We start from the raw sequence: 23,320 nt of genomic DNA, 5'->3' as shown, positions 1-23,320 counted from the left end.
TTGTCAATATTCTATGTCTGTCTAAAGGCACCGTGTGAGGTTAAGCCACTTCTTTCTGGTTGGTCTTGCGAGCAATCTAGAAGTCAATTGCATCCAATCTTGTGGGCATCTTCCCCATGATAGTGTTTGTCTGTGGACTTACTGCTTTTACAGCAACTTGTCCTTGGGTTACTCGTCTGCCTAGAGCTGGTCTAGTATTCATGGTTCATAACAAATATTGTATGAGTTTCCTGTACAAACAGACTGTATAATTTAAGACTCCTACAATATCAGTGAATGGTAGCTTCTCAGGATGTGGGAATGGTGGTTATCTAATCAATACAGGCCTTGTAGCCCCTTCATTAATCAGGGGGCCTAATCTAACATTACTATGTGTGATAGTTCACCAGCAAACCAATTCTGGTACTCTTGGTAAGTTAAAGGGATTTCCAGATACTGGTATGCCCTGTAATGTGCAGGCAGTGTTTCTGGGTTTTGAACATGAAACTGCCCTTAGGCAGTATCTATAGTCTCAAACTCCGCCCATTAGTAAAACATTTCAAAGGCATACGCTGCATGCGCAACTCTAAACTATTAAAAATATAACCACTCACCCCCCCACACATCGAAAACACCTCTATACTTGAGATAATGTGTAACTGCCTCTCGATCATTTACTCCTATCATATCAGAAGGGGCCACTACTCTAAATGAACAGATTCAACAAAACATGAGATTCAAAAACATAGAAAACCTCAATGCAGAATAACCTTTTCAGAGTCATTTAGCTACAGTAAATAGGTACTCCCTTTTTTATGTGAAGGAGATAAGTATGATTACTACAGACGTCTCCATGTACTTGTAATGGTGGTTCTTTTGAGTGTGCATACTCAAACCCTAGTCAAAGGTCCAAAAAATCAGAGTGCCCGATGTTGGTGCCAATATGCATGTCCTGGGACTGGGGCCAGGTCTACAAGGTTTGGCTTCCATACCTACAAGTGCCTGGCACTGGCAGTTTGGGCAGTACTGTTTTTATAGGAGCAGGGTCAAGACTGATTTCCCTATAGCTAGGTCCAGACTGAGTTGGCATGGTGTGCAGAAATATGATGGATTGGGATGTGGCCCGAGTGATTACCAGTGGCTGAGAGTAATTCAAGCATTCTATCCATCACTGTTTTGTATACTTATTGTGTTGCCTTAAGTGGGATGGTTATGCCTAGACTTGAGTCTAGTGCACACTGTGTCACTGTAACCAAGCTGTGCCCGGCTGATGAGTTCAGTGAACCAGCGCGTGATCAGGGGTGGTCTAGGTTATTGTAACCTCATACGACCCACTTATCATACCTCCTGGTCTGGCATCCGTGCTTTCTGGGTTACTAACAGTCCAGTAAAGGGTTAAGGGGCAGTGGTAATTCAAACCCAATGTTGTTCTTTAGAACAGCACGCCCAAGGCCTGCACTAACTAAAGACACTATCAGCCTGAAAAATGAACTCAGAGGTTCGGTTGCTCCGTCACAACGGTGACAAACATCCTGTCCATCGAAATCCTATCATATTCAATGAGATTTAGATTTGGGCAGACGGGAAATCTGTCATTGTTGTGAGGGAGTAACCCGTCCGCCGAGTTCTAAATCAGGCCCTATGTATGTTCAAAAGTATTTTTTCAACAATGTCACCCTGTTGCTTAGTACATGAGTAATAAACACACAGAATATAGTTAGAGCAGCAGCTATGCAGGTTGCTAGCACTAAGAATTAAATGAACATAATTAGAATGTTCCTCGCAGTCTACCACCCTAAAACTACTTCTACGGTCTACACTATGACTGCATGGAGTAGCTAACTTTCCTCTAGAGTTTCTTGGAGCCCAGCACGCTGGATATCTGTTCACAGTGGATCAGCTGTGGTTATCAGATTTCGGGCAGGAAAGAGTGGTCCTTCGGAAGGAAAACAACTGACCAGCTGCCTCAGCTCCTTGCATCTCAGTATCGGCTCTTAGGATAAGACTGGATGCTGTGGCAATCTGGCAGGACCTCTCTCAATAACCTAGTGCAAGGGCCTCCCAAATTCAGTGGTCAATTAACGGGGATTATGTAGGATTGACCACTGACTTTTAGCCTACATCAAGAGACTTTTCACTAATTCGAGATACAACTGGTGCAGGGCAGCTTGATCAAAATACATCAACTCACACTACATGCTTAATTCCACGTCTGCTGTCAAGCCTTGAAATATAGCTACTGCATAGCTTGTAGCAGTCTTGTGTCGCCTTATATGTTAGCAAAGTCACTGTTTAGCTGAAAGAACACTTTCACAAGTCCTGTAAAATATAATGACATGATAATTGTGGTCAAAGGCAGACAGGCTAACAATGTGCTCAAACTTAAGACTGGCTTTGGGAGTTTTATGACAGTCTCCAATCAGAGCAGACAGGGTTATGATTTCATTCTTAACTCTAGTTTTCCTCTTAGGTGGGCTGTAGCCCTTTATAGTGAAAAAGTTTTGGGGGACTAGTCAATGTATCTCCATGCCAACATTATGGCCCTCATTACAACCCTGGCGGTTGGTGTTAAAGTGGCGGTAATACTGCCAACAGGCCGGCGGTAATTACCGCAAAATTATGACCATGGTGGAAAGATCTCCGATAGACAGCCAATGTACAACACTGACCGCCAAGGCGGAAATAACAGGCACCACAGCAGTAGCCGCCTACAGCCAGGCGGAAGTCAATGTTCCACCCACCATATTAAGACCAGACAATTCGCCACCTTTTCCGGGGCGGTATCAACGACATCAAAAACCTGGCAGAAACTGAGCTCAGAAGGGAAAGGACTCACCACTGGAGACACAGGGAACAACCACGCTGCCATGGAGCCCGAGCTGCATGTCTTTCTCATGATCTTCTACGTGCTGCTCCACCACGAATACCAACGCCAGCGAAGACGATGACGGTGAGTACAGCCACCTAGCACACAAGGGAGGGAGGGAGGAAAACGAGAGTGACACACACACACACACACTCCACACACACCCCCTCCCCCCAACACCGTACACACAATCATCTGCATTACTAAAACATTTTCACCCCGTAACTCGGATGAATAATGCAAGGACAAAACTATTTAATTTTTTGGGGAAAAAGTGAATATAATGAGAAAAATACATCAAGGAAAAGAAGTAAGGCAAGATAATAGATATAAACATATGTACACAAAAAGGGAAAAAGCCCAGTGCACAATGTTCGTAGGCCACATGGCCACAGGCCAAAGTCCAAGGCCACACATGTCACCTGCCTCAACACGGAGAGAACACTGCAGGCGCATCAGTTGGTAAATAGGCACGCACCTTAGGTGTACCTCAGCCAGGAGATGGAACAAGACCACTGTTTCTGGAGGGGGCAACATGCCCTGTGCTTGGTCCTGGGAAGTGCAAGGCAACAGTCCCTTGAGTGGGTGACTTGTCCACTTGCTCTGGAAAGGGCAACATGCCCTGTGCTTGGTCGTGGGGAGTGCAAGGCCATAGTCTCTCAAGTGGGTGACTTGATCACTGGTTCTGGTGGGGGGCTCGTGCCCTGTGTACTTGATCCTGGGGAGTCTTGGGTATGTGGGTGTCCTACCCACTGGTTCTGGAGGGGGCCTCGTGCCCTGTGCTCTTGATCTTTGGGAATGCAAGGTCACAGTCTCTCAGGTGGGTGTCATACCCACTGGATTTGCAGGGAGCAGGCTGCACAGCAGGATTACATACCGTCCGCCGGCAGTGATGGCCGCTCAAAGAAGGTGGTGGTGCTGCTGGTGGGGGGAGGCTCCTGCCCATCTCCTGCAACCTCGGACGGCTGTTCACTGGAAGTGGTGGTGGTGCTGCTGGGGGGGGGGGGGAGGAGGGCAGGCTCCTTTCCATTCTTAGCAGCTGGTGCAGGCTCCTTCGTCTTAATGGCAGCTGGGGCAGGCTCCTTTCCCTTCTTAGCAGCTGCTACAGGCTCCTTTGACTTCCTGGCAGCTGGGACAGGCTCCTTTCCCTTCTTGCAAGCTGGGGCATGCTCCTTGCTCTTTCTGGCAGCTGGAGCAGGCTTCTTTCCCGTGAGGCTGCCTGGTGCAGGCTCCTTCACCTTCAGGACATGTGGCCTGGATCCTTTTCCACCACGAGTGGGTGTAGTTATGACTGGGACCGTGGACTGGTGGCTAAGGTGCTTGGCTGGGTTCTTCCTACCTGGGCCAGAAGTGCAGGATGGGGGTGGGGGTTGGGAAGAAGTCAATGGTGGATAGGAACAGTTTTTTTAGGGACATTGGAGCGGGAAGAGGGAGAAGGAATGGGATTGGAAGAAGAGGGAGTGGTTGTTGGAGGTGTCTGTCTGTTGATTTTGGGTGCAGGTGCATGGGCTGGATGCTGTTGTGAGGTGGATGGCTGTTGGGTGTCTGAGTGCTTGCGTTTGTGTTCCTTAGGAGGGGGGGGACAGACACAGGGGACGTGTGCATGGCTGTTGTGGAGGTGTCTGCCAGTGAGGTGTGTGTTCTGCTTGGTGCAGCGATGATGCTGGTAGTGGATGATGATGTAGTGCATGCAGGTGTGAGTGTAGACGGAACTGGGAGGGAGGTGTAGGAGGACGAGGGGGAGACATTGGAAATAGTGGATGTTGGTGTGTCTGCATCTGGATGGTGTTTGTGTGAGTGCCTGTGGGATGATGGAGTGTGGTGCTTGTGTTTGCCTGTAGCACTCTTGTGTGTTGTCTTGTGTGCATGCTCGTCTGCTTGTGTGCTTGGGATAGATTGGGTTTGAGGAGAATGGGACTAGGAAGAGGAAGTTGGAGGGTGGAAACCTGGACTATGGCTGCCATCAGAGAGGAGGCCAGAGCCTGGATCGATCTCTGTTGGGCTGCCAATCCAGTGTGAATGCCCTCCAGGAATGCATTAGTCTGTTGCATCTGGGCTGCCAGCCCCTGGATGGCATTCACAATAGTTAATTGCCCTACAGAGGTGGATCTCAGGAGATCAATAGCCTCCTCTCTCAGGGCCGCAGGGCTCACTGGGGCAGGGCCTGAGGTGCCTGGGGCGAAGGAGATGCCCACCTCCTGGGTGAGCGGGCACGGGCAACTCGATGAAGGGTTGCTGGGAGGGCGGTGCTGGTACGGGGGTGGCGGCTGTACCTGTAGCTGGGGTGGTCACTGAGGTGTCCGCCACCACCAGGGAACTTCCATCAGAGGAGGTATCTGTGTCAGAACTGTCCCCTCCAGTCTCCGCTGTGGTGCTCCCCTCGCCCTCCATCCCACTGGTGCCCTCAGCATCGGTGGACTCTGCCTCCTGGGTCCTGTGGGATGCAGCTCCCTCCGTCGACGGTGCCTCTGCTCCTCCGCCAGGTGATGCTAATGCACATCAGAACAGGGTGACAAAACAATAAGTGGGGGGAGAGACGAAGGATGCACTTGGTCAATGGCTGCACCAACACCACAGTTGGCATACACAGCACCCTCACACACAGTGAACAGCCCTACGCAATATGCCATAGCACTACCAGAAAAACAGTTAGCAGCCAAGGCATGGGGAAGGGCACACACTGCCAAATGCAGCCCACCTGGGACCCACGCAGCCCTGACCAGTAGTAGATGCCTACGAGCTAGGTTGCAAGATTTTCCCTTCTGAACCCTAGCCACCAGGGGACCTATGCTGCAATGTCAGGTCTGCCCTAAGGGCACCCACTGACACACATCCCCCACCCGGATACCACCCTACCATGCGTAAGTTGTAATGATGGGCACTGTACTCACCCCCTTGTGGCTGCTGTGATGCCCTCAAGTGCCCATCCAGCTCAGGACAGGCCACCTCCAGTATGCAGGCCATTAGGAGGTCAGGGATCGATGGGCACCCCTTCCTCGTTGGGAGGCCATCCCCAGCTGGGCCTCCGCCGTCTTCTGTGCCCAGCGACTCAGGTCCTCCCACCGCTTCCGACAGTGGGTGCTCCGCTTGCCATTGACCCCCAGGGTCCGCATGTCCTTGGCAATGGCATGCCATAAACCCTTCTTTTGATGGGCGCTGACCTGCGGAGGAAATACACACAGGAAAATAGAATTAGTCAAACAGTCCTGCCTGTTACACTTATGGCCCACTATTCCCCTTCACGTCACCATTTACACACACATGGCCCAGCACACAACCAAAACGCTGCCCAGAGGACATCCACCCACCCCCCTTACACAAGGCTTTCACACACCACTCCATGCATTCATGCCACATGCATCGTGCCCACAGTGTACTCACCTGTTGGTCTGGAGGCCCATACAGCAGTCCGTACTGGGGTAGGACCCCATCCACCAGTCTCTCCAACTCCGCCGAATTGAAGGCTGGGGCCCTTTCCCTAGTCACACGGGCCATGGTAGGTTCCAGACACAGGTCACAGCAGCACATGCAGTGTAGGTCCTCTTCTGTTGAAGATCAGGTAGCAAATGAGGGATGAGATAGAAAATGGCAGTCACGTCCGCGGTGGTGCATACCGTCATCGCCGGCATAGGTCACCATTGGCCACTGTAACCCATAGGGCCCAATGTTAACCAATGAGTAGTTGCATGACGGTTCCTGACCGCCTCTTACAACGGCACACAATGTCAGCGGAATTACCTCACTTCCACCTGTCCCTCCACACAGGACAGGCGGATGCCATTTCTGGGGGGTGGTGGGGATGGGGTGGGGGGCAGTTCAGGCCCTGGATAATTGCTGCGTCACTGGTGAAATTAGGACATACTGGACAAATCACACTTACCCATTACAAGTTAACAGCATGCAAAGTTATGTTGTAGCTCCATTGTTCAGTTTGTGACCGGCTCTTCACTCTTTTGCCCCATAGATTGCAACCACTGTGGATGAACAGGAGATGGAGACATACCCCCGTGTACAGACCCCTGGTGGACCTGGCAACAATGGAGGACAGGCACATTATCCTTACCTATAGACTTCACAGGGCCACAATCACAGAGCTGTGTTCCCAATTGGAGCCTGACCTGACATCTGCTATGTGTCAGCCCACTGGGATGCCCCCTCTTGTGCAAGTTCTATCAGTGCTCCATTTCCTGGCAACTGGTTCTTTCTAAGTGACAGTGGGCTTGGCAGCAGGAATGTCACAGCCAATGTTCTCAATGGTGCTAACAAGAGTGTTGTCTGCCCTGATTAAACACATGTGCAGCTACATTGTATTTCCCCAGGTTGAAGATTTGGCCACAGTGAAGCCCGAGTTCTATGCAATGGGACATATCCCCAACATAATTGGGGCGACTGATGGAACACATATTGCATTTGTCACCCCCCCCCCCGCCATCAGAATGAAAAGATGTTCAGAAATCTGAAGAGTCTCCACTCTATGAATGTACAGATGGTGTGCTTGGCGGACCAGTACATCTCCCATGTCAATGCTAAGTATCCTGGTTCGGTGCATGATGCTTTTGTCCTGAGGAATAGCAGCATCCCAACTGTGCTGGCCCAACTACAGAGGCACAGGGTGTGGCTAATAGGTGAGCCCTGGTTCACACCAAGTGGATGTTGGTGTATGGGTATGGTGTGGGCCATATGGGATAGTGTGTGGCTAAATGTTGTCCCTCAGAATTTGCAGGTGACTCTGGTTACCCAAACCTCTCATGGCTGCTGACCCCTGTGAGGAATGCCAGGGCAAGGGTAGACGAACGTTATAATGAGGCACATGGGCGAACCAGAAGGATAATAGAAAGGACCTTCGGCCTCCTGAAGGCCAGGTTCCAGTGCCTCCATCTAACAGATGGATCCCTTTGCTACTCACCCATGAAGGTCTACCAGATAGTAGTGGCATGCTGCATGTTGCACAACCTGGCCCTCAGACACCATGTACCTTTTCTGCAGGAGGAGGAGGCTGGAGATGCCCGTGTGACAGCAGTGGACCCTGTGGACAGTGAGGATTAGGAGGCAGAAGATGAAGATGTGGACAACAGAACATCAGTGATCAGACAATACTTCCAATGACAAACAAGTGAGAGTTTTACTTCACATTTCAATTAAATTTGTTTGAATTTCTGTGGCACTGGTATGCTGTTATTTCCCACTTCTATGCCCACTTACTGTACCCTCTGGCAATTCATTTTGCCGATTTTGGTGACCTCACATATGCTCCTGGTGTGATCACTGCAGCCAGCTACAGGTCATTCATTTATGTTCATTTTCTGTACAGTTGAATTGCAATGTTTGTACCTGTTTAAATGAATACATACTTGAAAGTTTTGACATTTCCAAGGGTGTTTATTGAAGTGCTAAAATATTGAGGGGGAGGTGCAATGGGATGGGGTGATGGTGGAGGGAAGTCCGGGGTATTGTTCCAGTCTGTTTGTAGCACAGGTACATTGTCCAAGGAGACATAGGAAGGGGAGCAATGGCAGTTCAAGATGGACAGGGTGACATAGTGGGACACAAGGGTAACAATCAGGAGAGTCTCATTTACTGGCGGGGGTCTTGCCAATTGTCTCTGGTTTCTGTCTCCTTCTGCAGGGAGAGGGGTGCTGGTGGCCTGTGAGTCTGTGGCGGGCCCTCCTGGCCACTAGCGACAGCGGAGGTGGAAGGCTGTTCAGATGTCTGGCTGGTGGCAGGGGTCCACTGTTGAGTGACTGCCTCCCTCATAATATTGGCCATGTCTGCCAGCACCCCTGCTATGGAGATCAGGGTGTTGTTGATGACCTGCAAGTCCTCCCTGATCCCCTGGTACTGTCCCTCCTGCAGCCGCCTGTTCTCCTGCACATTGTCCAGGATCTGGCCCATGGTGTCCTGGGAATGTTGAAATGCTCCCAGGATCTATGTAAGTGCCTCCTGGAGAGTCGGCTCCCTGGGCCTGTCCTCCCCCTGGCACACAGCAGTCCTCCCAGTGTCCCTGGTGGCCTGTGCCTCTTTCCCCTGAACCATGTGCCCACTGCCACTGACCCCAGGTCCCTGATTGTCATGGGTATGAGGTGTGCCCTGGGGTCCCTGTAGAGGTGGACACACTGCTGATTGACGTGTCCTGGGGCCAGAGGTATGGGTACGCTGGGTGGGTGCTGTGGTGGTGTTTCCTGATGGGGAAGGCTCTGTGGTGGTGTGTGACTGGGCCTGGGTAACTGGCTGTCCAGAGCTTCCTGATGGGCCATGTTGGCCATCTAGATCCTGAAGACCAGAATTGCTGTCATCACTGTGGGCCTCTTCTGTTGGGGGGACTGGATATTGCTGGCACCTCCTATCCGCTGACATTGTCTGGGTTACCTGTGGGGATGTAAATGATGTGTTATGGTTTCTGTGTCTGACATATTGTGCATCCGTGGCTTGCCCTCTTTGGTTGTATTTGCCCTGGCAGCTTTCACTTGTGTACGTTGGTGTATGGTGGGATGATTAGTTCTCTATAGTGTGCATGCTTTAGTGATGAGTGTCCATGCAGGGCTGTGAGTGGTGTCCATGCATTGGTAGAGCATGCAGGGCTTGGCATTGTGATGAGTGAGATGTGATGGTGGGGTGTGTGGGTAGTGGTGGAGTGATGGAGTGATGGGAGTGAGGGTGGGGGTATGTGATGGCATGCAGGTAGGTGGGTGATAGTAGAGAGTTGACTTCCCAGAGTCCAGTCCTCCTCCTACTCCGGCCAGGCCCTCAGGATGCAGGATTGCCAAGACTTGCTCCTCCCATGCTGTTAGTTGTGGGGGAGGAGGTGGGGGTCCACCGCCAGTCCTCTGTACAGCGAGTTGGTGTCTTCCTTCAATGGAACGTATCTTCACCCGTAGGTCGTTCCACCTCTTCTTGATGTCATCCCTAGTTCTGGGGTACTGTCCCATGGTGTTGACCCTGTCCAAGATTCTCTGCCATAGCTCAATCTTCCTAGCTATCGATATCTGCTGCACCTGTACTCCAAATAGCTGTGGCTCTACCCTGATGATTTCCTCCACCATGACCCTTAGCTCCACCTCTATGAAGCGGGGGTGTCTTTGTGGTGCCATGGGTGTTGTGTGTAGGTGAGGATGTGTTGGGTAATGTGTTGGGGTGTGTGAGTGGTGTATAGGTGTGAGTAGTGTGTAGCTCTGGTTGTGTCTGTGGTCTTGATGTCTCTCTGGTGGCAATGGTTTGTATTCGTAAAGGGTTGTGGGTAACATGGGTGTGTGTTTTATAGAGGTGTGGGTGTGGTGTGTGTATGGGTGTCAGGTGAGTGTTGTTTGAATTGTTCAATGTGGTGCTGTTTTGTTTGTGTGTGTCCATTTTGAGCGCGGCGGTATGTACCGCCAATGGTTTATTGCCGTTGAATGTCCGCAGTGGTGATTTGTGGGTCATAATGTGATGGGCGTTGTTCTGTTGGCCTAACGGTGTGGGTTTTGATACCGCCACTTTATCACTGACCTTTGGTGTGGCGGATTTGTGTATGTGGCTGAATACTGACGCATTGGGGTCTGTGTGTCATAATATGGTGAACGGATATCCACCGCCGCCATGGTAAGTTGGCGGCAGTCAGCGTGGCGGTAAGTGGGATTTACCGCCAATGTCATAATGAGGGCCTAAATCTTTCCATGTACCACGTTAAAGTACTAGGCACCATACCTTGTGGGCCACAAGACCTACTTAGTAATGACTTATTTAATATTTAAAAGTGAAGATCTTTCTGGTCAAAAAGGGTTATTTCGACTAGTTCCTCTGCAGGTTTAAAAGCTATCAGAGTCTGCAGTCTGATGGCAAGAGTATTCTGAGTTTATTCATTGTCTCTAACAGAAAAATAGGATTCATTTATTTAGGGCCTTTCCTTGATGACGGAGTTGCCTCTAGGCACCAAGTTAAGAAAACCATGCAGCCATACCCAACAAAAGTGAGAATGGTATTGGAGAGGCTGTCTTTTCCAGGAGGTTTAGTGTTTGGGTCTGCCATGCAAGCCATGGCGGTCATGAAAAGGAAAGGTTCAAAAACGCCTATCTAGACAATGCTTTGTACTTAGAACCTCATTTTATCAGATTCAAATTTGTTTTCTACAGCTTTGGATTTTAGAAATCTTAGATTTTAGAGATCTTGCCTTTATTTTGCATTTATCTTTCAAATTCCAGTGATGAATTCATTAGTACAATCCAGAGTGGATTACACCAATGCAATATTTGTTTGCCACCCATGAAAATCATCCTAACTACATTCCACTTATACAGAAAAGGTGGCTTGCTAGATGAGAACATAACCCAGTAGAGAAATAGTCTGGCTGTTAACTTCAGAATTTTTAAATCAATGACAATTGTGCACAAGGTGGTTTGTCCCAGTACCCTGACATTTTTAGCAAAACAACAACGAAACAAGCCAACTGCTTCTTTCTTTATGTCCGCAAAGTATGTACTGTTTTTTTTGTTTATGTCCCCAAAGGAGATACTGTTTTTTTGACGGCTGTGCATTGTCAACTATATCTACCAGACATTGATACAATATTCCTCTCCTCTGTCACTATGCTCCAAACCAAATCTGGCCTGTTTTTGATGGCATCTAAAGACACATTTATTTGGTTTAACAACACAGCATCATCTACTGAGAGGTACAAATAGATGACATAGTCCTTCTGAACCAGAGCACTGAACAATCATAATCACGTATCACAGTTTTATGGTTTACACAGGCAATCCATGATAGGTGCATCATCCGCCCCATATTTTCTCATGTTTCCGGGGATATCCCCGAGCTTCATAAATGGGCTGTTCCTGGTGTGCCCACCAGTCAACACGTTTCCACCATACCCACCAGGAAAAGGGATTCAGGACGTTTCCAGTTGCAAGCAATATCACGTTTACCGACCAAGGACACCACCCCTATCAAAATCCTTTCAAATTGAGATTCACCAATACTCTCCAGGAGACCCAGGAGCACCTTCCTAGGCTCCAACTCAACCTGGTGACCCAGTGCCTCCGAAATCTCATGCCTACCCCACTCCAAAAGGGTACCAAAGCCGGACAGAACCAGATCATATGGTAGAAGTCAGGAGCAAGGGTGGAGCAGCACGGACATAAGGCTTGGTCCATATGACTCATCCGTTATAATTGCTGAGGGGATAGGTATGTTGCATGTAGATAATTAATCTGGGTCATCCGTAAGTGCGAGGAAATCCCCAGTTCCCGCGGGCCAGGCATGCCTCCCGCCCATCCACAACATCCAACCCACCCACCCAGCTCTACCACCTACAACGGAGGAGGAGGAAAAGATCTGGTGCGTTAATCATAAGGGAGTGGGATATCACTGTGATTGCACCTTTGCCAAAGCATCTCACCATGAGCTTAGTCTCAGGGGGCTATGTTCAGGAATCTGCTCTGTTGCAGAGAGGTGAGCCAGCAGTGCATGGCACAACTGAAGGTAACAGTAGAATTGTGTGTGGATAAACCATACTGCTCCTGCATTTCTTGGAAGGACAATGGGGATCCAATCTGGCCATCATCTGCCAGGTAAGTAATACCTATGCGGTCCCAATGGGGAAGCCCTCCAGGCCCACCACCTGCCCAGCCAGGTAACCTGCTACAGCGGTGTCATGTCTGTGAGGCAACGAGCCCAGTGGGTGAGGCTCAAGGCCAGTCTCCAACACAGCAGGGACACTCGGGTGCAGAAGGGGCCGTGAAGAGCAAGGAACTACCATAAGGCAGGTCAAGAAGCCCATCAAAGCCCAAAATATGTAATCCAAGTCTATATGCGTGATCATCCCCTCCTCTGGCAAACCATTCATTCACAGGGACCAGGTGAGCCGCAAGATAATTGCCATATAACTCTGGAATGCCCAGACCTCCGTCAAAAGGCGATTTATGAGCCACACAATGCCACTCACCTTCCCAGGCAAAGGATGTCAATTTCGAGGTTAAGGACCAAAACCACGTTTGGGGAATAGGATGAGGATAATTCACCAGGACATATAGATACCGGGGGAGACACATAATTTTAAAAACTGTAATACGCCCCAACAAATTAAATGGCAGACAGGACCATTTGCGCAAATCACAGTAAAGAATTGATGTGAGGGGGCTAAAGTTGAAGAGCCAGGCCAGATTTGGAAGGCAGGAGATGTGAATCTCTACGTTTATGAAGGAGTTGCGTCTGATTTGAATAGAGACACCAGTGTCTTCCTGCAGCATCACCAGCTACCTTCACTAAAACAGACTTACTGGCATTCACAAACAAACCTGATGCCTCTACGTACAGACAGAGGATCTCAGGGCTTCTACAACCCGACGTCTGTGGTTCACTGAGGAAAAGCAGGACATTGTCTGCATAGAGGGCGATGCGGTCCTCCCGCCACCTCCCCACCGCCATCCCTGAACTTGTGCATCACACCACATCAAGCACCCCAATGGCTCTATGGCAAAGGCGAAGAGCAGTGGGGACAGTCTGCAACTCTGTTGCATCCCTCTGCAGATTGGCAAGGGCGGGAGAAAATTCTGTTTACCTGAACCTGGGCAGTGGGGGCTCTATATAGCAGTCTTACCAGTATGCGAACGGTGGCCCCAAAGTCTGCCATTTAGAGCTCGGCTTCAAGGAACATCCAGAAGACTGAGTCAAAAGCCATCTGAAAATCAATAAGAAGGAGGGCCAGTTTATCCTATAGTAGATATGACTGAGAGAGAGCCAGTTGCACTCTTCGAATACAGTCACGAGTGCTCCTTTCAGGCATGAAGCCACACTGGTCAGGGTGTATGAGGAAGGAGAGAGTCCGAGTCAGCATGGTCGCCAAGACTTTCAAAAAGATCCTAATGCTACACTAATAAGGGAAATCGGGTGGTATGAAAAGCAGCAGTATCAAGGTCTGAAGAAAAAGAGCGGCACTTCAGTGCTTCTGTATAAAGGGCCAACAGATGAGGTGTCAAAAGTTCCAGGTAGCACCTAAAGAATTCGATGGGGAATCCATCTGGATCCAGAGTCTTGACGGATTAAAGATCAGCTATGGCCTGCCCAACTTCCTCAGCTGATAACAGTAGATCCAGTTTGCGAGCCAAGGAGAAAGGGATAGACAGACAACAGAGGCACATTCCTAAGAACGGGATGCTCTCGCTCACTGGGCAGGGTCGGGTGCTCCACGTTCAGTCCATGTTCTGTCCCTGATAAAAGGTTGTGAACATTTGAGCGACTGCGGGCAGCTTCTCGCAAAGAATGCCATAGGAGTTCTTTAAAGCAGGAACCACCCTGCTGGAAACCTCCCTGGTCGCTAGCCAGTATAGCAGCTAGCCCAATTTGTCTCCTGAGGCGTATACTCACTGGGTAGATGCTTTCCAGTACTTCTGTGCCTCCTCCAAAGAGACCTGGCGCAGCTTAGATCTTACCACCTGCATTAGATGATTTATTTCTCCTGACCGCCAAGTCATCATTGTGCCATTCTAAAGCAGGGATCTTGGCCTCCAACTCCGTTATCTGTGCCTGCCACCACTGCTCCCCATGCCGCATGATACGGCCCCACAGGGAAGGTTTAATCGCCACCCATAAGGTTCCCTCGGAGGATATCAAGACATGATTGTTCTGGAGGAAGGTTTTATAACTCCTCTTCCACAAAATCCATGCAATCCTGGTCATTTAAGTACCACATGTTCAATCTTCACATCGGACAAACAGAGCTGGTTGGGATACCCCATTCAAGAAGAAGGGGAGCATGATCAGAGATGCCTCTTGGCAAGATCCGAATACACAGCAATTGTAGCAAGTCACATGTCGGTAGCAAGAGAAGATCAATTCTGGATTTGATTACGCTGTGCTTTTTAACCTGTAATTGTTGAAAGACCTCAGTAATTCTTCAGGTTAGGTTAGGGCCAAGAAGTTTTGTGTATGTTGTGGTTCATAAATATTTATGACATAACATAAATGCTCCCTACGCATGAGGGGCGTTTGTTCTGTTCCAAAGACAGACCTCCAATTTGGGGGGGAAGAGGGTAGGGAGTCTGTGTTAGGAAAACAAAATCGTGGACAGGACTGCCATGCCAGCATGGCATGACAGACATGCCTTTAGTGCCGTGCCCCCCACTCCACCAAAAAAGTGGCTCCTGTCACAGATCCGGGATCTAGTTTGGGGGAAAAACACACAGCAGCAAAATGTAAATGCAGGGGGCGTGGGAGGAAGAGGTGGTGGCTCTGCCACACCGGCCTTTTGATTATCTGCTCCCAAGGGCTAAATGAAGTTCCAAATATAAATGAAATACACATGCATACTTCAAAGTCCTAAGGATAAATGTAATACACGTACATACTATGAAACGTTAAGTCTGAACTTTTTGAACATACCTCAATTGAACAAGGCATTCCAGAATGACGATGGGAGAATCTTGGATAAATATCATTGATGTGAGGTGGAGCATCAGGGTATAGTCTTTTAAGCTGCTTTTTAAGTATTTCCTTACTATTAAAGCAATCGAAATTTGTCTTCCATACCAGCACCTTCAAAAGAAACATTACATAGCAGTGAAAAACGCAGTTTTATTTTTTCACAAGTTAAGGTGTACGCACTAAATCAAATATAAGCTGAACCTTATCCTCCCTCTGTTGTCTTTTTAGTTAAAGATACTAACTTTGTACAGATACATTCCTAAAACGATGAGCTAGTTGTGAGCTTTTCTATATCGGTACATTTAAATATCAAGAAAATTAGTAACGGGGTATATATACCAAATAAAATGCATAGTAAACACTGATAGCAAAAGGTACAAATTAAATGTAAATTTCTCTTGATCGATTTCCAAGAACAGCAAAATATGAAAAACAAAACAATTAAAATTGTGAGATAAGTTGTGAAACAATGTAGCTTGTTCGGTATAATAGCACCAAAAATGCTTTAAATTCCACATAATAAAATATTGGACATTTCTGTGAGTTCCATAGCAAATGATAATGAAAAAAATACATATTTTTACGCATGTGCAAGTTGTTTTTTTTTTTTAGGCATTAAGTGGGTAAAATCTTTGCAAATGAATTCCAGTGAACACACCCGCTGTAAAATGCGAAAAGAGAGAAAATAAGTGGTTAGCTTGGCCCTGAATACACAATATTAACAAGCATTTGCAATGCAACGGGTCTCGCGTTTGTTCATGTAAGAGCTGATAGCGTTGTAAAACTCCTAGCCCGACTTTTCACCTATCGGCAAAAGTGCATTTATGTACGTAACCCGAAAAAGTGCAATTAACTGTGTAAAGCGCTCGACTTCTGCCAAGCGAAATCGCGCTAGGAAAATAGAGAAAAAGTAGTCCACGAGCCGGACAGAAAAGAGCGAGCCTCGCATGTTTTTTGTACTTGGTCGATGCGCTCGAGGAGGGCTAGCCACCGGAAAAGGCATGACGTATGCATGCCTTCGACTAATTAAAGCAAGCAGATTTTAATAGGCAAGCCCACGAACCAATGAAAAACACTGACGTGACATCGACAGGTCTCCAAGCCCTTTTCTAATACCTAAAGCGTCTCACTGCGATACGCATGCGCGAGCGACGCAGACTCGACCCTAAAAAGGCACTATTTAAGGGGCCATCATTTTCCTAACACATCAAGTTGCGACCACAATGGATTCCAATAACTAGAGTTTCATCAAAGACCAAATGCTTATCTAGAGCGTGGAAAATAAACAGTTTTGCTTGAAATCATACTTTACTAGGCCACAGATGGAGCAACGAGCTATCAATTACTTTGACTAATTTCCAAAATAATGCAACTTGGAATGGCACAGGTGGGTGAGGACAATTAGAGACACGAGGGTTGAGTGGGTAATAGGTGGTAACGGCTAAATGAAGGCAATATACATGGTGCATGACCCAGAGGATTAGGGACTACTATAGTGAAAGTTAAGTAGGTTATGGGTATATATGTGTGTGTGTGTGTGTGTTTAAGGGGGGGCGGGGGTGACAGACTTTTCCAAAGTTGGGGAAGGAGGTAGTTTTAAACCTGCTCTTAGAAAAGTGGGGTGGGGGTTGAGAGGACTGTTCCCTTTGATGTTTCGTTCTGTTTCAACACACAAGATAATAGGTCACATGGCAGATGGCTCCATTACGTGACTCACCAGGAATACTAGGTCAAACTTCAGATCACAATCCACTGACGAGTGACTAATGAAGGACTGGAAAGCTGCTGATCTTTTGTTGGATTGCTAATGACCTGGCCCCAAAAATTAGGAAGGGTTGTGGTGCAATATCTCTGTAGACAATCACGTTTCTTTAGTACGTATCACTGTTCCATGTGGTATTCATATAAGACTTTACAAGAGTGGCCATATTAGCCCAAAAAAACCTTTTGGATTATCAAGAGATGGGCTTATATCTGTGGTTGCAATGTGGGTATCCAAGGCACATGAGGTAGGTGCAACTTGATGGCAGTAAACCTCTATGGGCAACTGAGATTGCTGCAGACGGTCCACTGAGTTTGCAGCAGAAGGTCCTGGATCAATAAGACCCCATACCGTTGGAATCAGACGCATCGATACATGTAGTGGGGGGATGACTTTAATGACATCATGTGCCACCATGTAGATAAACTGACATCTTCCACGGGGGCCTCGCAGACATGTTTGGCACAGTTTGCCCGTCCTTTAGGCCCGAAGGTTTTGTGGTGACTCAAGCACCCAGTGGACAAACAATTATCATTTTCTGTCAAGGGCACGTAGAGGAGTCTCTTGAATGGACTTCAAATGTATTTCATGGACCAAGATTTCACTCTTACAAAAGGCAGAAAACCTGGAAGGCATGGGTGATATCTGAACATTACCCACTCAGAAATACAATCGGTGAGTATGTCATTATCAGAACGCACGCTCTCGCATCCACTGACTACATACTCCTCGGGACTTAAACTTCCACCTCAAGAACACCGACAACTCCACCACCACCCTGCTCGACAACCTCTCCAACCTCGGCCTCAAACAGCTCGTCACGACACCAACCCACTCCGCAGGACACACACTCAACCCTATTTTCTCTGCCAGCAATCACGTCTCTTTCAACCACACCACTGAACTCCACTGGACAGACCACTGCTGCATCCACTTCTCCTTCAAGAAACCCACAACACACTACCACCCACAACGGATCCCCCACCGCAGTTGGAACAAGGTCACCAAAGACCAAATTATCACAACCCTCTCCCAGAACCCACCCATCGACACCATCAACACTGATACAGCTGCCTGCAACTTCAGGCAATGGGTCAACACCTGTGCCAATACTCTCACCCCAATCAAGAGTCCCTCCAACAGACGCACCGACAGAAAGGCCTTCTGGTTTACCTGCGATCTCAATGAATCTAAGCAAAGCTGCGGAAGACTCGAAAGAAAGTGGCGCCAACCTCAGACTCTGGATAACCTCTCAGCCTTCAAAAATGCCATCGGCAGACACCACCAACTCATCCGAGCCGCCAAGAGAACTGCCTTCAAAGACCAAATCAACAACAACGCACACAGCCACAAGGAGCTCTTCAACATCATGAAGGAACTCTCCAGCCCCAGCTCCAACACCAACGACATCCCGCCATCCCAAGACCTCTGTGACTCCCTAGCCTCCTACTTCCACTGCAAGATTTTCTTCATCCACAACAGCTTCAGCACCCAGACCCCCCCTGCAATCATTAACACCACAGATTAACCTCCGACCAACCTCATGTTCTCCTGGACCCCCGTCAACGACAACGACCCCCTCGAAATCATGAACACCATCCACTCCGGCTTTCCATCTGACCCCTGCCCTCACCACATCCTCAACAAAGCAAGCTCCGTAATTGCACCCCAACTAGGGAAGATCATGATCAGCTCCTTCGAGTCCGACACCTTTCCGGAGAGCTGGAAACACGCCGAGATCAATGCCCTCCTCAAAAAACCCAAGGCAGACCCAAATGACCTCAAGAACTTCCGGCCTATCTCCCTGCTCCCCTTCCCGGCAAAAGTAATCGAGAAGGCTGTCAACAGACAACTAACCCGCTTCCTCGAGGAGAACTGCACCCTGGACCCTTTCCAATCCGGATTCTGCAGCAATCACAGCACTGAAACCGCCCTCATCGCCGCCACCAACGACATCAGAACCATACTGGATAGCTTTGAAACCACGGCCCTCATCCTCCTGGATCTCTAGGCCGCGTTCGACACTGTCTGCCACCACACCCTACGCTCACGCCCCAGCAACGCTGGAATCCGTGACAGAGCCCTGGACTGGGTCACCTCCTTCCTCACTGGCAGGACCCAGAGAGTCCACCTCCCCCATTCTGCTCGGAGGCCACCTAAATCATCTGCGCCGTACCCCAGGGTTCATCCCTCAGCCCGACCCTCTTCAACGTCTACATGGCCCCGCTTGCTAACATCGCCCGATCCCACAACCTCAACATCATCTCATACGCTGACAACAGCCAGCTGATCCTCTCCCTCACTAAGGACTCCGCCAAGATCTACCTCCACGAAGGAATGAAGGCCATCGCCGAATGGATGAAGAGCTGCTGCCTCAAACTCAATTCCAACAAGACAGAAGTCCTCTACTCGACTCCACCTCCTCCGCATGGGATGACTCCTGGTGGCCTGCCACTCTCGGTACCATTCTGACTCCCACCGACCACACATGCAACATTGGATTCATCTTGGACCCCTCACTATCCATGACCCAGCAAGTCAACGCCATCTCCTCCTCCTGCTTCAACATGCTCCGAAAGATCTACAAATGGATACCCACCGAAACCAGAAGAACAGTCACCCAAGCCCTTGTAAGCAGCAAGCTGGACTACGCCAATGCCTTCTACGCAGGAAGTACGCCCAAACTCCAGAAGAGGCTGCAACACATCCAGAACACCTCTGCACGCCTCATCCTGGACAACCCCCACCACTGCCACATCACAGACCACCTGAAAAAACTGGACTGGCTCCCAGTCAACAAGAGAATCACCTTCAAACTCCTCACCCAAGCTCACAAAGCACTGCACAACACAGGACCAGAATACCTCAACAGACGACTCTCCATCTACACCCCGACCCGGTATCTCTGCTCCGCTGACCCTGCCCTCACAACTGTCCCACACGTCTGCAGAACTACAACCGGCAGTAGATCATTCTCGCACCTCGCTGCCAAAACATGGAACACTCTTCCCACCCACCTGCGCCAGACCAAAGACCTCCTTACCTTCAGGAAACTTCTCAAGACCTGGCGGTTCGAGCACTAGCAGCACCTCCCCCCCCTTCTCCTCCCTCCCCTCCTCATCGCTTTGAGACCCCCAGGTTGAGTAGTGTGCTTTACAAATTCCTGATTGATTGATTGATTGAAAAACATTTCAATAGAAAGCTAGATGCTTAGGAGCTGAAGAACTCAAAGATAAAGGCTGGGATCTGAGTAGACACTACCCTCTATTTTGAAGAAAACACAGGCTTAATTAAGTACCCAGTGGTGCTTTGGGGCTCTTTTAACACAGTACTTATGCAGGAAAGTCCTCCTTTTTGCCCTGGTCACCCCCAAACTTTTTGGACAGATACTTACTGACTCTTGGCTGTGCGCTGGGTACTGCTTACCAGTTCCAGGACCAATTCTCTGTGTAAAGTTGATATGATAATTAGGTTAATTAGTGGATATGCTAATTAGGTTAATTATAACTGGCAGTATCAACCTACCTATAAGTTCCTTGTATATGGTAGGGCATGTAGGTTTAGGGACCCCCAGCATAGGTAGTGCAACCATAGATGTACTGCTGAGGTGCCCGGTGCCATTTTAAAGGCAGGCTTTCCTTGCTGGCTGCTTTAAACTAAACTTATATTTAAATTCGACTTTGAAATTAAAAGTTCTTTCAAAGTCTTAAACTACCTTATTTTTACATGTAAGTCACCCCTAAAGTATGGCCTATGTGTCCCTATCGTTGGGTGCCATGTAACTATAAGCAGGGACCTTATAAACGTTGTTTTGTAAGTCCTGGTGAGGTAAAATAGCCAAATGTGTTTTTCCCTCACTGTAGTGAATGGCCTCCATAGGTTAAAACGGGAAGACATTATTTTAATTAACAAAGTCCCCTTATGTGTAAGATACCTTCAGTTTGGTATCAAATTGATTGTTATAATAAATCCCACAACTTACAATTGTTGGATTTAATATAACTAGTTCAGGTAAAGAGTTTTAAAACTCTACTTGAAAGTTCCCAACTTCAGCTCTGTAGTACCCTTCTCCGATTGGCCAGCCTCTGGCAGTCTGACCAGGCTGCCTTGATGAGGTGTGAAGTGGCCTGGGGTTGACCCAAAGGCTGTGCCTGGGGGAGGAAATTTGCCTCAGCAGATGGTGAAACAGGATGGGGGGAAGAGCAGCCAAACTGGTCTTCAAAGGCAGGGAAGGACATGTGGAGCAGCTCAGGACTGCCCTCACCTCCTGCAACTCCAGACAATTAGATGCCCTCTTGATTAGATTAGGAGAGGGTAGGAGAGGGTTGTGTTTGGGATTTTAGCCACACCAGTTGAGGGGCTCAGCCAAATCTAACCTCCAAAAATCACTTCCAGCCATGTTGGATTTTTGAAGAATGTTGCTCTCTGGGATTGATTTTTGCCACACTTACCAGGAAGTGGTCATCAAAGGGGGAAAGAGCCTGCCTTTAACTGGCCAACAAGGACCCCCTGCTTTCCAACCAGGAGCAAGGATAAATATGGCAGAGCTGCACCCACACCTCAGAAGAAGAAGGACTGCCCTGTTGGACCCCTGACCTGCACCTGTACACTGTACTCTGAAGAACTGCACCAGCTGCACACTTGGGCTTCACCACAAAAAGGGCTTTGCCTGGCTTCAACTGGTTCCACAAGGAATTCCCTGCTTGCTACAGGTGAAAATAGCTAACCAGAGTCCCCTGCCTCAGAGCCTAAAGAAACTGACCAGCTGACCACTGTCCAGTGGCTATTTTGGAGTTTGAGCCAGGTGCATTCTGGGAGTTGGAGTTTGCACCCTCAAGGAGCAACTCAGAGCTTCTGGGACCTTGGGGGTGAGCTGTGGACTCCTAACGGACCTTCAAAGACCTTCTGGAAGAAGACCCAGAAGTTTGGAGAAGATTGGAAAACTTTTGGTAAAAAGATCCATAAAGGGGCCGACCCATCGCAATGAGTGTAGTCGGCTTGCCTCAACCCCGACCAGGCCTGACTTGCAGGTTCGTCCGGCTAAAAAGCTCCAGAGCCCCAGACTTCCAGGACTTCAACGGGGGCTCTGAGAAAAGTGATCCGAAGACCTTGCTTCAAAATCGGCTTGCTGAGGAGGGTCGACCCCCACGGAAGGAAAAAGCTCCAAAAAAGTGACTAAGTTAGAACGTAGAAAGTCGACCGGGACTTCCCAAGCAGCATATCCAAAGAGGGCTCCAGGGACGTCAGATCAAAATTCAGGTTTGACCTGGACAAGGATTTTGGTCTCCAAAAATCATCTAAGTCCTAACGTAGAAACCTTCACCGAGGACTCCTGCAACATGAATCCGAAGAGGGCTCCAGGGAGGTCGGATCAGACTGGCAACTTCGTCCCGCTGAAGAAAATCTTCAAGAAAATGACAAAGTCCAAAGGTAACCTTTTGACCGAGGCCTCCTGCTTGCTGTAGCAGAACTGGCTCCATCGCAGTCGGCCTTAAACTTTGACTTTGCCCCGGTCGAGGTGCGACCAGATGACCAGATTGGAGCTTTTCGTTTCTATGCGCTAGAAAACATTAATTCTTTAAAAATTCATATCTCCAGGTCCCCTTATCCGATTTTATTAGTTTTAGTGTCAAATTAAAGATACAAATATTTCCTATTTTTATAAATTGGCTTTGGATTTTTAAACTGTTTCCTGTGCTTTATTTAATTACTGTTTTGTGATACTTGAATGCTTTACCCACTTTGTCTCCTAAGTTAAGCCTTGTTGCTCGTTGCCAAGCTACCAAGGGTTGAGCTGGGGTTAATTTATTGAGACCTAATTGAACCTAGTGGGGGTTAGTGGCCTATTGCTAAGTGTAGTTACTTACCTGCCCTTGCCAATAATCCACTTTTCAACAACTTAGAGATAAGGCACAAAACGTTATCACATAAAAGAAGAGTAGAGTCAACCAGGTGACGATATGGAAGACAAAATTCTGAAACTTCATGAAGTCTGCAGACACAGGGTCGAAAAAATATGACAGGCAGTTAGAAGTTCTTAGAGAGTGATATCACAATCAGATTTATAATGCAGCTAGGAAATATTACCTGTGAATGCAAAGGAAAATATATGATGTTGGTGACAAAACCTGTCACCTTTTGGCAGGGCTGGGACCTAGAGAGGAGGAGGTACTAGATGGATGTGTGAAATCATGTACGAGAAAGGGAACACAGTCCCAACTGACTCAGAGATTACACAAGTGTTTTGTATATACTATAAAAAAGGTCACTGGGTCTAGCAGTGAAGAACAGACTGAGGCAGTCTTGGGAAGTCTTGATGC

General features: G+C 48.4%; 1 protein-coding gene across 3 annotated transcripts in view; it reads right to left on the bottom strand.

The window, feature by feature from the left end:
• Window positions 1-23,320, bottom strand: part of LOC138287875 (POC1 centriolar protein homolog B-like) — a 1,054,814-nt gene that overhangs the window by 553,009 nt on the left and 478,485 nt on the right. For all 3 annotated transcript variants that reach the window (XM_069228819.1, XM_069228820.1, XM_069228821.1), the window contains one exon: window positions 15,197-15,349. In XM_069228819.1, coding sequence (XP_069084920.1) covers window positions 15,197-15,349 — 153 coding nt within the window. The remainder of the gene's footprint in view (window positions 1-15,196; window positions 15,350-23,320) is intronic.

The sequence above is a fragment of the Pleurodeles waltl genome, chromosome 4_1 (genome assembly GCF_031143425.1).
Source record: "Pleurodeles waltl isolate 20211129_DDA chromosome 4_1, aPleWal1.hap1.20221129, whole genome shotgun sequence".
Lineage (NCBI taxonomy): Eukaryota > Metazoa > Chordata > Amphibia > Caudata > Salamandridae > Pleurodeles > Pleurodeles waltl.
Note: the sequence above shows the minus strand (reverse complement) of the source record. Positions and strands in the feature narration are given on the sequence as shown.